The 15,881-nt window shown below is 46.5% G+C and overlaps 1 protein-coding gene across 3 annotated transcripts in view; it reads left to right on the top strand.

The window, feature by feature from the left end:
* The window catches only part of LOC107076134 (telomerase protein component 1-like), a 51,664-nt gene that overhangs the window by 20,808 nt on the left and 14,975 nt on the right, over positions 1-15,881 (top strand). For all 3 annotated transcript variants that reach the window (XM_069188621.1, XM_069188623.1, XM_069188622.1), the window contains exons 17-36: positions 597-671; positions 2,133-2,279; positions 3,789-3,965; positions 4,262-4,382; positions 4,546-4,667; positions 5,267-5,380; positions 5,706-5,823; positions 7,329-7,514; positions 7,878-8,062; positions 8,214-8,364; positions 8,986-9,165; positions 9,832-9,924; positions 10,714-10,846; positions 11,373-11,532; positions 11,630-11,763; positions 12,328-12,416; positions 13,159-13,273; positions 13,805-14,054; positions 14,882-15,002; positions 15,438-15,562. In XM_069188621.1, the coding sequence (XP_069044722.1) occupies positions 597-671; positions 2,133-2,279; positions 3,789-3,965; positions 4,262-4,382; positions 4,546-4,667; positions 5,267-5,380; positions 5,706-5,823; positions 7,329-7,514; positions 7,878-8,062; positions 8,214-8,364; positions 8,986-9,165; positions 9,832-9,924; positions 10,714-10,846; positions 11,373-11,532; positions 11,630-11,763; positions 12,328-12,416; positions 13,159-13,273; positions 13,805-14,054; positions 14,882-15,002; positions 15,438-15,562 (2,796 nt within the window). The remainder of the gene's footprint in view (positions 1-596; positions 672-2,132; positions 2,280-3,788; positions 3,966-4,261; positions 4,383-4,545; positions 4,668-5,266; positions 5,381-5,705; positions 5,824-7,328; positions 7,515-7,877; positions 8,063-8,213; positions 8,365-8,985; positions 9,166-9,831; positions 9,925-10,713; positions 10,847-11,372; positions 11,533-11,629; positions 11,764-12,327; positions 12,417-13,158; positions 13,274-13,804; positions 14,055-14,881; positions 15,003-15,437; positions 15,563-15,881) is intronic.

Genomic DNA, 15,881 nt, shown 5'->3' on the forward strand with positions numbered 1-15,881 from the left:
CAGGGGCTGCCTGTTGGGATGAGCTGTATAAATGAGGGGGGGTGTCTCCCTGCTAAAAGTGAGAAACATTCGTGGAGTGGTGCGGCTGTGAACATCTCTCCAGATTTTTTTTTTTGCACACTCGCCCTTCTCCGTAATCAGAGTCCCAGGATTCCCTGATCCACATGGGAGGCCGCTCCGGTTCAGAACAGCTCTCTGCTGATCATCTCACCGAGCCACCTGTATTAATAATGCTAATAAAATTTTGTGCTCTGCAGAACTATATAAATGCCTTCTTTGGTTTATTATGGTTAAAGGTCAATGGTTTGCCTCAAAGTAGAGTGAAATCTTGAATAATGGAATTAGATCAACACAGCGAAGCAAAGCGTGTACTGAGCTGCAGTGCAAATTTACTGTGTTGTACGGAGGGCAGTGAGCAGAGCCTGCAAACTGGTTCTAATCTTCACTGGCAGCCAGTGCAGTGATGTGCACACAGGAGTTGCCTGTTGGGATGAGCTGTATAAATGAGGAGGGGGGGGTCTCCCTGCTAGAAGTGAGAAACATTCGTGGAGTGGTGCAGCTGTGAACATCTCCCCAGATTTTGCTTTCTCTCTCAGGGAGAAAAAAGAAATAAAACCGAAAACGGAGAAGAATTGCGTGCTGCTGTATGGGTTCAGCGAACAGATTCTGAAGTAAGTGAAGCTGCGACACTACATTATGGTTGGAGTACCTGTTCCAGTCAGTCAGGGAATGCAAAGTCACTAATGCCCTGGACCTTTCTCTCTCTGTGTCTCTCTCCAATGTGACCAAACCGCATTTCTCTTTAACAGTTTGAATACCACAGCAAAGCAGAGGATAGATGGACATTCCCTTGAGTAACGCTGATATCAGCATTACTAAAATTAAAAACATGCTGGGGTTATCCATACCTGCCTATCGAAACCTTTCCTTCTTCCTCTTTTGAGCCCTTGACAGTTCCCACCCTTTTCTTACGTACCTTTCTGCTTCTGTCTCGCCCTCTTCGGGTTGCAGAGCCCTGTTGACTTAAGCGCTGTTTTTCAGGAATCTGCCCCACCCTCTGTTGTACTAGCAGGTGTGTGAGCGGCTGGGCTTTGGCCTTTTTTTAAGGACCCAGCAGTAGCTGATTTCATGCTGAAAATGAGAAAAGAAAAACGCCCAAATGTTTCAGCTGCAGGTTCCTTTTCAAGTGCACATACTCTCACTACCAGAGCTTCACCTCCTTCTCATTACCAGCAAAGGGGTGGAGGTTTCAGATATCTGTTCTTCTCAGGCTATCTATTAATACCATTAATATTTTTAATATGAATAACTCCTTAACGTAACGTGTAAGCTGAGGATGGCTCATCGTTCTGCTGGCCTCCGTGCCCATAGGCGGCCAACACCTTTCTGTGGCTTACAGCTGTGCTTCTTGCGATGGCACGTCCTTCACTTTGTCATGTGTTTCCCATAGAAAAGGTGGGGAAGGTTAGTGAACCTCTGCTCTTAATCAGTGCTTTATGCTGCCTTATATTTCCTTGCCTGTATGTCATTCAGATAGGAGCAGGCACTGTCACTTAACTGGCAAGTGGAACAGAAGTCAGAAAGAAAGCTCCCACGACCCTCTGTGTGCATTAATGCCTTTTACAAGCCAGATTAACCCTTATCACGTCATGAAGCTTTGGTAAGAGGTGTCCGTAAAAATGGTATCCATTTTATTATTTCGAATTTGATGATCGCGTAAACATTTGCCGTCACCGCCTAGACAGTGCAATGGGAAAATATGTCTAGATAAGAGGTACCGGGAGCAGTCCTGTGCTTGAATGATCCATGACGGGTGAAAACCATTGAAAAACATTAGTCTTGAAAAGTGAAGACTATGAAGGAACCTGGTTCAAATATTCAAAATCCTTAGGCACTGACAAAGCCAACTCAGTGGGTTTCTACAGAATCAGCAGTTAATCGCAAATCAGAGGACGAAGGCAGAAATAGGAGGCGCACCTTGACCCAAAGGGTGGTGGGAGTGTACATTTAGAATTCCAGTGATTACCAATTGAAATGGAGCTACTGCTTCTTCTAAAAAAAAAAACAGTAAACCCCTCAAAACAAGTGAGATGTGTCCTCTGGCTCATTCAGTCTGCTTTTTCGTGTTGCAGGTTCATCGCTGAAAGAGGGTCTTCCAGGCTGCTGGATCATGTGGAGCAAATTGACAGGCTATACCGCATCCCTCCAGAAGATGGTGCCAAAGAGCAGATGGCAAGAGTCACCGATACCTGCCCGTTGCTACCCACGCCAGCAGTAAGGTACAGCGCATCGCATGTATTTCTATTATAAATTAAAAGCTTCCTAAAGACCCAGGCAGTCCAAGCCTCTGCCTGCTTTATGCGTCTTCCTATTTTCATACAACCTGAGCTAAGTCACTGAATAAAGATGAAAGGCCCAGGTGAACTAACCTGTAGGATTGATCATTACCACATCCTGTGAATTATGAACTAAATGTGAACTTCATTAAAAAAAGTTTGCATAAGTAATCAAAGAATTTCAGCCAGGTCTGTCACATCACCCTCTGAAATGCAGGACAGTTATCGTCGGTTTCTGCAGAAATGGTCAAGAAAGTAAGCACTCGCTCTGATTTGCTTGATGACTGGTTGTTCAGCATTATGCCATGTTTTCCTTACGTGGGTGTAAAAATGTCATGCAGTGTACCAGAATGTGTAAACTAAATGCGTTTTGTAACTGCAGGCAGCACGTAATTGGCAAATGAACAAGAGCAGATGAGACAGAAAAGAGTTGTCTCATATCGAACACCTGCTCTGAAGTCTTCGGGACCTTTTGGAGCGGGACAGCTCCTTTAAACAATGTTGTAGCAACACTCAAGTGGCACAATCAGTCTTTCATGGGATTGGAGATGTGATGCAGTTTAGCACCACTGGAACATTGGACAGCTCCTGTCTGCTATGGATGTAGACAAAGTGGAACATGGGACAGCTCCACTATGTTATTAAAGCGAAGTCAGTCTCTTAACCTGGTAGAGTACGGCAAAATGTCTGTCTGCCATTTTGGACTTTGTACAGTGTATGGTCAACATACAGTCGTTTCGGCTCTGGCCAGTTTGTCTGTCTTAAATATTGCTCTCAATTCAAATCCAAGCAGCTTTCTTGATACAAGACACAGAGCCATTGACTTCAGACGACCCCATGAAAACAGAACAATCAAGGGAAGAAATCGCGATTTACTTCATTATCAAAGGATGAGGGCTCTGTTTGAGGCCACTCCTGCTCCTGTAGGGCCAAAGCAAAAAAACTCTTGCAGGTCTTCATTAAATCATCACTCTGGACAGATGTGGAACAGATGCATTTTGTAATCAGTTTATTAAGTTTCGTGCTTCTGTGAAGTTAGGGATGGCTGGCTGTGATCTTTGAAAGCTGTAGGTTGTTGGTGTGTTCTTTCAGTAGAGCGTTTAAAGGTGGTCTGTACAACCGGCAGGGCTCAGAATGGGCCACAACTACTCTAGTCTGTACCAGGGTATACTGGGAAGGGTGAGGAAGATCTCTCGCACGCACTGCTGCTGTTAATGTGCCTGCTGCTTGAAAGAGTCCTCTTCAGTTTCAAATGAGATTACTGGGTTAATTAAAGGTTTACTGTCATGCAAACACATATGAAATGCAAGAAGCTAAGGAAGGTCACTTTGCCTCTTTGTCTTATTTACAAATTCAAGCCCGAGGGACATTGCAGCTTCCCGTCGTAAGATACGCTGTTTTCAGGCAATCTGTAATAGGCCACCCCTCTTTCTTGCATCATTGCTCCCCTAGGTGGCGCAATGTGCGGGTCTTCATATCCTCCACCTTCCGAGACATGCACGGGGAGAGAGACGTCCTGGTGCGCCTGATCTTCCCCGAGCTGCGGCGACGCGCTGCCCTGTACTGCCTCTCTGTGCAGGAGGTGGAACTGCGCTGGGGAGTGACGGAGGAAGAGTCCAGCAGGCAAAGGTGTGTGTGTGTGTGTGAGTGAGTGAGATCGAGAGCTCAGGGGAGGGAGAGGATTTGGGATAGGCAACCAAGGATGAGAGAGAATAGAAGAGAACTGAAGGTTAAGGAGAAGTACCGGGATGAAGGAAGCGCTTATAAATTGGGGAGAAGGAGCAGAGATAATGCAATACAGAAACTAGAGAGGGTGGAATAAGGCACAGGTAAGAAAGATATCACAGCTAGCCCTTCTTTGCTCTTTTTGGTCCTTTTTCCTTCTCCCTCTTATTTTTTTACTCTGCTTCTTCCTGGTCTGTCAGGATGGTGGAGATGTGTCTGTCGGAGGTGTGCCGCAGCCAGCTGTTCGTGGGGATTTTGGGAGAGAGGTATGGACTGGTTCCCACAGAGATCTCCATTTCAGACCAGCCTCAGTTTGACTGGGTAAGACCTCCCTCCAGATGGAACACTTCCCACCTTGTTCCTAAGCGCTAAAATTGACAAGGTCTGAAGATCATACTTTTATATTTTCGCCACTGGTCATTCTGTCCCTGGGCGCTACTGATTAGCCAGTGTCTCGGCGTGTGTATGTCTGTGCTCTTCTTAGCTCAAGACTGTCCCCCCCGGCTTGTCAGTGACGGAACTTGAGATCCGTCAGTTTGAGTCCCTGCACCCAGACTCTGCCAAGGACCGCACGTTCTTCTACCTGCGAACACCAGAACTGATCAGGTAGGGAGCAAGGAACTGGTGGGGCGCGGGGCAGGGAACTGGTCAGGCACAGAGAAACAAACTGGTCAGGTGTAGGGCAAGGAACTGGTGGGGCACAGAGAAACAAACTGGTGGGGCGTGGGGCAGGGAACTGGTGGGGCGCAGGGCAGGGAACTGGTCGGGCACAGAGAAACAAACTGGTCAGGTGTAGGGCAAGGAACTGGTGGGGCACAGAGAAACAAACTGGTGGGGCGTGGGACAAGGAACTGGTGGGGCACAGAGAAACAAACTGGCATGGCGCGGGGCAAGGAAATGGTCGGGTACAGAGAAGCAGATTGGTCAGGCACAGATAAAAGCTAAAGACAGCAGGATCAAATTAAAAAATAGAGGAAGAAAGAGGGTGATGCTGAGGCAAATAAAGTGAGGCAGTGGAGGAAGGAATTACATTAATAGAGCACAAGACCTTGAAAGGGAGATCAATAGTTTGATGAAGCAGAAAGAGAGATGATAAGGACAGCATTATGGACGGGAGAGAAAAGGAAAAAAAATGTGGGTATGCAGAGAGGTGATATTTGGGGTTGTTGACGGACACTGATCTGTCTCTGTGTGCAACTGAGCAGGTCTGTGCCTGTGTCCTGGAGGGCAGATTTTGCTGCAGAGTCAGGAGACGCCAAGTCTAAAATGGAAGACCTGAAGTGCCGAGTGCTGCAAAGTGGAGCGAAAACTACGAGGGAGTAGGTTCTTTTTTCTGTATTTTGTAAGATTGTGCTTGTTCTTTTATATATCCACAATGTACTGAAGTACAAAAGTTATGAACACACCAGCTTCAACAGGAAATAATAGACTTTTTTTTGGTTCCAAGGTATATTTAGCTGTAGTCTATTGTACAGAAAGTCACCTCAACCTTTTCGTTTCATATATTGTTTCAGTAAACAAAATATTTAGCAACACCTCAGCAAGCTAATCCTACAGGACAAGAGTTCAGAGAAATATAGTTGAGTTTGAAATAGACTGTAGATATCTTCATCACATTCCCGTTTTACCTGTGTCGATCTCTAGCTATCCTGCAGAGTGGGGAGGTGTTGCCGATGGGAAGCCATTTGCGAAGGGCCTGGAGACGTTTGGGAAAGCGGTTCTGGAAGACCTCTGGGGGGCGCTGTTGGAGCAGTTTGTGCAAGTTGGTGACACTTCTGTCCAGTCATGTTTGCAAAGCTGATGTTTTATGCAAGTTTTTCTACATGTGTAACATTCCCTGGAGGTAAAAGTTCCAAACCGAAGTCGGTCTGAAACTGAGTATTATATGGCGATGCAGCACGTTGATGTAACTCAAGTTCTGTTTTAGACTGAATGTCTTTTTTTAATTACTGAGATTTGTGACTTGTGACAGGAAGAGTCAAACTGTAACAAAATTTGTATATTTATCTTTTGTTTGGTACAGGATCTTAGTGGTCTAAAAGACATGCAACACTACAGCTCAGAGCAGTTCTTTCCTAGTTATCTTAACTTTGTTAGCTTAGCTCATCACTGTGCTTTCTAGGTTTGGCGCTGGAGGTGTCCAACATAGGTCCTGGAGGGGGCACTGTGCCTGCAGGATTTCATTCCTGCTCAGCTGTAAACTGCCTAAATCATCCCATTATTGTCTTAATTGGACCGATTTTAACAGCCGGAGGTTCTGCTGATTGCAGGAGACCAAGAACACCTGTGGACACGACTCCCCCTCGAGGACTGAGATGAAATGAGATGGACTGGACTCGGGTCAGCTTTATCCTCTTCCTGTAATCCAGGGCTAAACAACATCAGCCCTAGAGGACCAGAAAGTTTCTGGATTTGCTTCCACCTGAGCCCGTAATTACTAGTTGAAGCCATTGTGTATTTAATTGAACACTTTGATGGCTTTCCTTGTTCTTAAGAAGAAGGAGGTATAAAAAGACCCATCAATCCTGCTGGACTGTGCCTCTTGAGGACTGGAGTTGGATTCCTCTGGTCTAGAGCAGTGATTCTCAATCCCAGTAGAGATCTGTAGAACCTTCTGGATAGTGTCTCTTGAGCATTGGAGCTGGGTTCTTCTGGTCTAGAGCTGTGGTTCTCAGTACTGGTCCTGGTAGAGATCTGTAGAACCTTCTGGTTAGTATCTCTTGAGGACTGGAGCTGGGTTCTCCTGGTCTAGAGCTGTAACTCTCAATCTTGGTCCTGGTAGAGACCTGTAGAACCTGCTAGACAGTGTCTCTTGAGGACAGGAGTTGAGCTTCCCTGGTTTATAGCTGTAATTCTCAATCCTGTATTTGGTAGAGACCTGTAGAACCTTCTGGATAGTGTCTCTTGAGGACTGGAGTTGAGTTATCCTGGTCTAGAGCTATAATTCTCAATCCTGGTCCCGGTAGACATCTGTAGAACTTTCTCGATAGTGTCTCTTGAGGACAGGAGTTGAGATCTCCTGGTCTAGAGCTGTAATTCTCAATCCTGGTCCTGTTAGAGACCAGGAGTTGAGATCTCCTGGTCTAGAGCTGTAATTCTCAATCCTGGTCCTGTTAGAGAGCTGTAGAACTTTCTGGATAGTGTCTCTTGAGGACTGGAGTTGGCATCCCCTAGTCTAGAGCAGTGCTTCCGAATCCCGTTCTTGTGGGAAACCTCTAGAAGTCAAGCTGAGAGCCCTTTGTCTTCATTTTTGGGTTTTCCACATAGAAAGATGACGATTCAGAGGAGTCGTCTGAGGTCACGGCACAGGAAGTCTACCAGGAAGCCCAGCAGCGACTCTGTCACGGGAGAAAGAAGCTGGTCGCCACGGCAGCAGCCAAAATCCGCGTGATGCAGAAGGGTGGCCTGGTGTTCATCCCTGCGGAACCTGGAGAAGGGAAGACCGTGTTCATGGTAATTAATTAATGACTCACCTGCTAAAAATGTTCTAGTCATTGGCTACATCATCCTCTCCTCTTCACTCTCATTTCAAAAATATTTTCTCAGGTGGTTTTGCATCCTGTTTAACATGATTACCCTTCCTCCTTCTGAATATAGATTTTTTTATTATTTAGGAAATTTGAAATCTCTTAGTTCCCAGTGTCAGCTCGTTGTATCATCCATGTTTAGTGGTATGCTTTTTATGGGAACATTTTATCATTGCTAGCAGTCCATTGCCAGTGATGGAAATAATATAAATGAGTTGTTGCAAAGTTGGGACTGTTCACAAACATCGGATATTTACAAAACTGATATTGTCTCTCTTGACTTCCACAGGCTGCTCTGGCAAATGAGCTGAAGAAACCATCAGACAAATCCCAGAAAACTCCATCCTTTGATGTCATTTCCTACTTTGCTAGTGCCAGCCAATCAGCCGACAGAGTGGAACAGCTCTTGCGTTGCCTTATCCAATGGCTGAAGCAGAGGCTGGGAAAGGAGGTGGAGCTTCCCTCAACCTATAGGTAGGGTGGCCAAAAATCCCTCGGAGGAAGTCTGTGTGCAGCCCGAACTCTTTTCTGCAAAAGCAATTGTGTTCTTTCTGACCTCTCCACATAAGAGAGGCTTTTCAGTCTTGGATTAAATCCAGCTGTTTGGAAATGATCTCTCTTTCAGGGAACTGCTGTCGGATTTCTACTCGCAGCTCGACGCCATCAGTGGCAACCGGCCCAACAAGCCATTGGCCATCTTGATTGACGATGCTGACCGGCTGCAGAATGCTCAAGGCCAGCTGGTCTCCGACTGGATCCCACAGCATCTCCCCCAGGTATGAGGGAAGGGACGGAACTGTATGAAGGAAGCAGGCGGGACCCTTGGATTAATTAATGTGTTTGAGGTTTTTGGCTGTGCTGTATGTATTACACATGGCGCTTATGCAGCAGAGAAGGCATGCATAAGTCTTCTTGGTAATTTTATCATGGCAAATCATTTTCTCACTGAAAGGTAGGAAGCATCTGAATGCAAACTTATGCCAGGAGGTCATGCAGGAGCCCTTGAGTCCAGAAATGGATCAAAATGCAAAATGGGTGATCTTTGTTTTGGTTCAGTTGGAGATTATTGGCAGCTGAACTTTGTTGTTCACTCTCTAACTGAACCAGACTTACTCAATAGCAAATCAAGAACTCCAGTGTGTAGAGGCCCTGAATTGCTCTTTGGTACTGTTATTGATTGATGCCGTACTGTGATGCAACACAGCTGTACTGATCTTCATTATCATGCTGCAGATCTCTGCCGCAATGCTAGTACACCACTAACCTGCAGTTCTTTCTGCGTGATGGCCTGTTGTTCTGATTGAGTAAATGCGTCAAATGAAACAATATGACTAGATTGTACTGTGCTACGCTTCGACTTCTTCAGTCAACTCCAGTTCATTCTCATCCACTTGCAGGGTGTGACCCTGGTGGTGAGTGTCACCTCCAATTCAGCCCTCCAGCAGACCTTGGCCAAGAAGAAATCAGCTATGCCTTTTCCCTTGGGACCACTTAGCCTGCCGGACAGGAAGGAGATTGTCCAGAAAGGGCTGGCCATGTATGGGAAGAAACTGAGCGACTCTGCCTTCAACAACCAGGTAGCAGAAACAACATAAAATGATAAAACCTCTGGGCTCAGTAGCACTCCTTAGTGCCAGGAAAGTTGGGCGCTATCTGTGGGTGCTGTGCTATGATCCAGCTTTCTGCTAACAAACAACAGAGCCATTCCAGGGGACGTCACAATTCACCGGCCAGCCATAGCATTTAGTTAGTAATCTTTAAATGAATTTAAGAAAATACTTGTTGTTTTAATTTTGACATAAATTCCCACGTAGTTTTAGGTGAAAAGATTTGCAGTTGTTTCAGAAAGGTGAAGATGTGTTTTAATGCAGAGCCAAGGGCTTCTGGGAGTAAAGACAAGTATCTGAGGCAGTGAACTTCTCAAATTAAAGCTCCTAAAATCCTTACTTCTTTTTCCATTCAGAAATAGAAGAAAGAGCTTGTCAAAGTGTAGATATGTCTGTAGAATCTGTGGATGTCCCCAGTTGAATATGATGCAGATACACCGTTGGCAATTTTCAAAATACAGCAATATTATTTTGAAATCTTCTCCTGAAATGAAACGGACAGCCAGTGGGAGACTTTTAAAACAGGATCGCTTGTTCTGTCGAAGTTTGTTGTAAGTTACTAGATGCTGTACTTTCCAGTCTCTGGCCCACAAAATGACTTTTTTGAGGTTGAACTGGGTTTGATGTGCGTTGCAGCTGCAGACTCTCCTGATGAAGAAAGGCTCTGTCAGTCCCCTTTACCTGAGCCTGGCTTGTGAGGAGCTGAGAGCCTTTGCAGTCTTTGAGAAGGTGAGAGCCTGTCCACTAGAGCAGTGGGTGTCCAAATGTTGGTCCACTGACCCCTGGTGGTCAGCGGCGATACTGAGGGATGTCCATGAAAAAAGAAAAATGTGAAATCAGCCATAGGCAGCACATAGTGGCACACTGGTTAGCATTGCTGTCTTGCAGCACTGGGTTCAAATTCCATAGATGGGGGTTTATCTGAGTGGAGTTTGTGTGGTCTCCTCATGTCGGTGTGGGTTTCCTGTGAGTGCTCTGGTTTAAACCCACAGTCCAAAGACACACTGGTAGGGTAATTGGCTTCTGGAAAAAATGGCCCTGGTGTGAGTGTGTTTGTGTCTGTCTGCACCAGCCATCTCACTGAGCTCCACACTCAAGCATACAGGACTACACAGACAACCAGAGCGATTTGTTGAGTCATTACAGATTTAGTGAGTGTACTATAGTATCTAAAGTGCGGAAACTGCATAAGTGTCCACACACTCATGAACTATGGAACCCACTGCTCTATTATAGTGGAAAATGCCTAAAATTCCCCTGTAAATCACACTTCAAGGATTCTTGGGGATCATAAGGGATATATAAGAGAGAAGAAGAGGCCATGGTACACTGGTAACAGCCTTTGGTCCCGTTAAGTAGAGAAAATACAAATTAGCTTCCTTTTTGGCAACTGAGCAGGATAAAAGGGAACAAGCTTCAGAAAAAGATGGATTGCGGTAAGGTCGTGCCTGCATGAATGTACGGGTGATCTGGGAGCTTGTGTGGCAGTGGAGGTTATGATGATGGTGGTGGTTTCAGATGAAGGAGGCCCTGCAGACCCTGCCCCCATCTCTCGGTGAGCTCGTCCAGCACTCTCTGTCACGACTGCAGCTCCACCATGGCACAGAGGAGCTCTCCCGGGCGCTGGGCGCTCTGACGGTCAGCCGAAACGGTAAGGGAACAGTGAGGCTTGTACACGGGATGAAAGTGTGCAGTCTCAACGTAGAAAGTACTAGGCAGCCATTGTTGTACAGACTGGTGCATTGACAGCTATTGATTAACCCACTGAGACGTACACTGATGGGGGGCACTGTGGAGCAGTGGCCCTGGGTTCAATTCCTGGGGTGCTATCTGTGTGGAGTTTGTGTAGGTTCCATGTTCATGTGGTTTTCCTCCTAGTGTTCCAGTTTTCTCCCACAGTCCAAGACACAGTACAGACTGCTGCTCTGACTGATACACGCAGAGACTTACACTGACATGCAGTGTCTGCCTCACACCCTCACCCACCCTGACTCTTACTGTCACGCTCTGACGAGTGGTTCCTTGCCACATCTGAAGAGTACACTCATTAAATGAAAAGCCATTTCCTCTTCTTGGCCGATGGAGGACTAAAGAACAAACGGCTGATGGGTGGATATTGAGACAGGCTTCTGAGCAGTGCTGTGCCTGCAGGTAACGCGGGTAATTTCCCGATTCAGGTTTGAGAGAACGGGATCTGTATGTCATTCTGTGCACCTGTAAGACACTGGCTGAGGAGTGTGAGGACCCAACCTGGCAGGAAGTGATGCAGTTGTCAAGGAATCCCAGGAACCTCGTTCCCATGGCAACCTTCACCCAGCTAGTCTGGACATTGCAAAAGTAAGGAGGTTGGGGGGTGGGGGTGGTCACTTTTCGCTGCGGCTGCTTCACCTTTCTGTCCCTCGATGTGGCTTAACAAGCACTTCCTTTGTTCCAGCATGCTTGGCCAGCCCAGTTCCCAAGGCCCGGACTCTTACCTCTGCCTTACCAAAAGCGACGTAAGGTCAGCTTTTGAGCAGCTGTACCTGCAGAACCAAGATGCAATGAGGAGAGCCCATCTTGTCCTGGCAGGTACAGTGCTCCCTTCTGCAGATGAGATAGTAGCAACGTGCGCATAACTGAGGTCTTCTCTTCTTCCAGAAGGTCATAAAAGAGTCAAGGTGCACTTCCCACACTGACAGTGTAGATAGTGGCACTGACTGTGGAAGTTTCTTGAACTTCCACACTAAAAGAGAATTGATAATAGTGAAGGATTTAGGAATGACACGTTCTCGCTTGGGTGTAAAAAAGTATTTTTTTCTTATTTAAAAGACGTGTATAGGTGCTATTGGTGGGATGTTGAGTGCTGGCTTTGTGTTTGCTGTTCTTGGCCCCCAGAAGGCAGAACGTCAAGCCCCTGGTCTTGCGTCTTGTTGCCTTTGTGAGTTTCTGTGCACACAGACCCTTGGGACCAGGCTAATATGAAGGGGTCCCTCGCTCGCATGTACAGTATGCGCTCCAGGCCAAATGAGCCAAATGGAAGTAAGGGTGGAGGGCTCACGGGGCCAAAGGAAGTCAAAATGAAGATGTCCGAAATGGCGGTGACGATCTGGTCCTGCCGGTTATGACGGTGTTCTCTTTCTGTCTGTCTCGAAGGTCACCTGTGGGTGCTGTCGGACCCCAACGGCAGAGATACCTTTGTGAACTGCGACGCGGAGTCCATTGTTCACCTCCCTTTCCACCTGGTACGCACGTTTCACAAAACCTTCGTTCAGGAGGTCAGACCCCTTTAGGTTTCAGTTGGAAGACACCCAGTAAAGAACATCAGATGGCAAGTTGGGGGGGTGGGGGGGCGTTTGACCCGTCTGGCTCGTTTAGCTGCTAGTGATCCGAGAACCTCATCCCGCCATGTCCTGAGAACAGCCGGAGTGTCCGTCTTACCCTCTGTGAACAGAAGCGTCTGCTGTTCTCAGGTTCAAATGAGCTTCCTCTTAGTTCCCAGTTGTCTCCAGTGGAGTGTGCTTGACTGTCCCTCCCGAAGAGGTCGAGCTGGATCGACTCTGTCAGAAGTGTTGAGTATTAGGAATACGTTTAGCGGTAAAAAGGACCAAAATGCATTTTGACAATGTAATAATAAACTAATATTATAGAAATACACTATAAAATAATATAAAAAACAAGCAGTGTTTGGATATATAGTCCACATTGTTTGTTCAGTGCATCTTACAACATCATAATACATATTTCAGTTATGAGCATTTACTACAGACAAATCCTGTATACGGGTGTTAACATATTTTGGTTCATTTGTTAACATCCAACCTACAAACCTCCACCTAAAATAAAGGATTCTGATCCTCATAGATCCTTGAATTTGTCATTGTGTTCCTTGATCGCTTATTGATCACGTTGTGTTTTAAGGTGGGGCTGGTGGTTGGGCTGTAGGCCGGTAGCGTAACTCTTCCCTTTTCTGTCCCTCTGTCCCAGGTGAGCGCCGGTCGGCCGGACATCCTGTGCTCCCTGCTCTCCAGCTTCCACTTCCTTCATGCCCACGTGCGGCTGGGACTCCTGTCCCGTCTCCTGGAGGCGTACAGCTTGTACGGTCAGTATGGCATCTCTTTTCTGAACTGCGTGGCCGTTTTCTTCCTCTTCCTCTTTCTCTCGCTTCCCGCTGTACTGCGGCGGAGGAGGAGGTGGGCTACGCTTCCCCTTGGCAGAAGGGGAAGCACGGCCCATTTTTTTATGCTTTTTCCCACTTGCATCCAAAAGTGGGTCAGTTCTTCTTGTAATATATGTTATACAGTTTATGGTTCTAAACTGTTCAAATACATAAGTACCTTAACTCAACGTTTAGAAATGGTTGGAATGAATCAGAGACTTTTACTGGGACTTTAATGTTGCTTTTGTTCAAGTTTTCGTCTGTGATCAGAACTTTAGTACCCAGCTGTGGTAGTATGGCAAGGTATGAGTGTACAAGCTAAAGAATGTGTGTGCTCTGCCAGTTTGGCTGCCCCGTTGTGTTTCCTTTGTACATTTAGTAACAGTTAAAGATCTGCTTCCAAAACTATCTGCACACAACCCGTGTGCTGTGTAGAATGACTGTGAGCGTTTTCTGCCCCTGCTGTCGCCTCAGATTCGTGCGAGGTCTTGGGGAATCCGGTCACCCACGGCCCCCTGGAGACGTGTCGCGCGTTTCTGCGTCACCACGGCCCTGCCCTCTCCCGCTGGCCGGCGCTCTTCCTCCAGCAGGCCCTCAATGAGCCCGAGGGGTCTGCCGCCCACCGGTGGGCCCAGGGAATTGTGGGAAGGGAGAACAGCTCCGTGCCCGGTGTGCGCATCTTAACATGGTTGAACAAGCCACGCGAAATTAAGAAAGAAGCCAGGTAACTTTCCTTGAAAGTTCTTAAATCTTCTCCCGTTCCTTAAATAGAGGACCAATTCCACTTTTCAGTCAAGTCTAAAAAAGCACATCACACCTACCCATTGTTGATGAAAAACTCAGTCTTCACTCAGGTTAGGAGATAGTCAAGCAGAGATCTTTTATTCAGTCAGCTGAAGGGGAGCATAGCAGAGAGTCAGGATTTCCCCTAGAACTCAGTAAATATGCCCACTGGACTATAGTTATCCTTTCCCTTTTATACATTAAATGTAGGCGAGAGTTTAACATATCAAAGGAGCACATAAGGCACAGGACACTCACAGAAGTCTTTCAAACACAACCACAACAGGACAGGAAGATGCCATTTGGCATCACGCAATCTGTTTTATTTCTCTCTGATCAAACACACGGGTATGACAAATCACAGGCTTCGGTTGCAGAAAGACGGTTGTCTTGGGTGCCAACAGAAAACCTCTCCCGCGCATAGTCACTGTCTTGACCCTTCTCAAGAGTTCCTCTCACTCGATCTTCCACACCTTTTGTGAGTGTGGTACAGAATTTTCCGAACGAGCAGCATCAAATGTTTGCGGGGGAAAAAAGAAAGGTTTAACCTATTACTCTTGCACTTTGGGGCAACCCAAACGTAAGCCCCATCGCTTACATAAAAGCTCTTTAGGAAGCCTTTTGGGTTGTAGGGCTCTCGGAAACTAAGATTTCATTTTTAGATCCTGTGGAATTTCTTTATACCGCTTATCACTTGAAGGAAACTCCTCTCTCCCTGGACACTGCCGAGATCAAATACGTGATCGGCCCCACTTTTTGCCTCCCCAGCGACACGCTCATGACGTTTCGCGCTGTGCCAACCTGTATGTGCCTCCACCCGGGGCACAGGCTGGCAGTGGTGGGCACCGGACAGGGGACCCTCCACGTCATCAACACGGAGACTGGGCAGGTATGCCATTTCCATTCCTCTGCTCTTCCTGGGGTTTGCCCAGTGACCCTGGAGGAGGCATTTCTCCTCAGTGTTCTGTGATAGGAGATGTCTGGTGTAGATATGGAACTGGCTTTGATCAGTTTGTTTCTGCTCAGAAATAATTGCCCTTGTGCTGTCCTGGTCTTTGGTGTCCTGAATTATTTTCAGAAGCCATTTTTGCTGAGCTACCCAGGGAGAATAAATAGCCCCTAGATGTCTGGGACTAGAGGAGAAGTGTAAAGGGAAAATTTAGGATTTTCTTATTCAGATAATGGATTTGTTGTATGAAAATGCACAAATTAAACTCCTGATTGATCACTGGCACAGGAAGTGAGGTCTCTGGTAATCAACTGTGATATGTCGATTATGTGTTATGGAGTAATTTGACTGTCTTGTGATTGGTCACTGACGCAGGAAGTAAGGTCTCTGGTCAGCAGCTGTGATGGGATCTCAGGCTGTGTGTTCCTACGGGAAGGCTTATTGGGCTCCACCTCCTTCGATGGGCGTCTAGAAGTCTGGGACATCGATAACGGCTGCAGGTATTGGTCATGCAAAAATCACACATGGCGTTACTAACGGTGCTGTAGCCATAGCAATATGTCAAAAATAGAAAAAGTTCAGCCCATCCTTTTTCACTGTTTCCATCGTCCTGTCATTCTTTCTACAAGACCCTCCAGCTTATAGGGAAAGGTGTGTAAGTAAAGGATAGAATTCAAATATACATTGAAATCTCAACTGCGATTTTTGGTAGAATGAGCAATTTTGTGAGACTGATATGAACTTGCATGTGCTTGATGCAGTTCTTTCTATCAGTATATCTAATTTGTGATCTTTCAAAGTTAAGGTATTAGTTTGCCA

The sequence above is a fragment of the Lepisosteus oculatus genome, chromosome 4 (genome assembly GCF_040954835.1).
Source record: "Lepisosteus oculatus isolate fLepOcu1 chromosome 4, fLepOcu1.hap2, whole genome shotgun sequence".
NCBI lineage: Eukaryota > Metazoa > Chordata > Actinopteri > Semionotiformes > Lepisosteidae > Lepisosteus > Lepisosteus oculatus.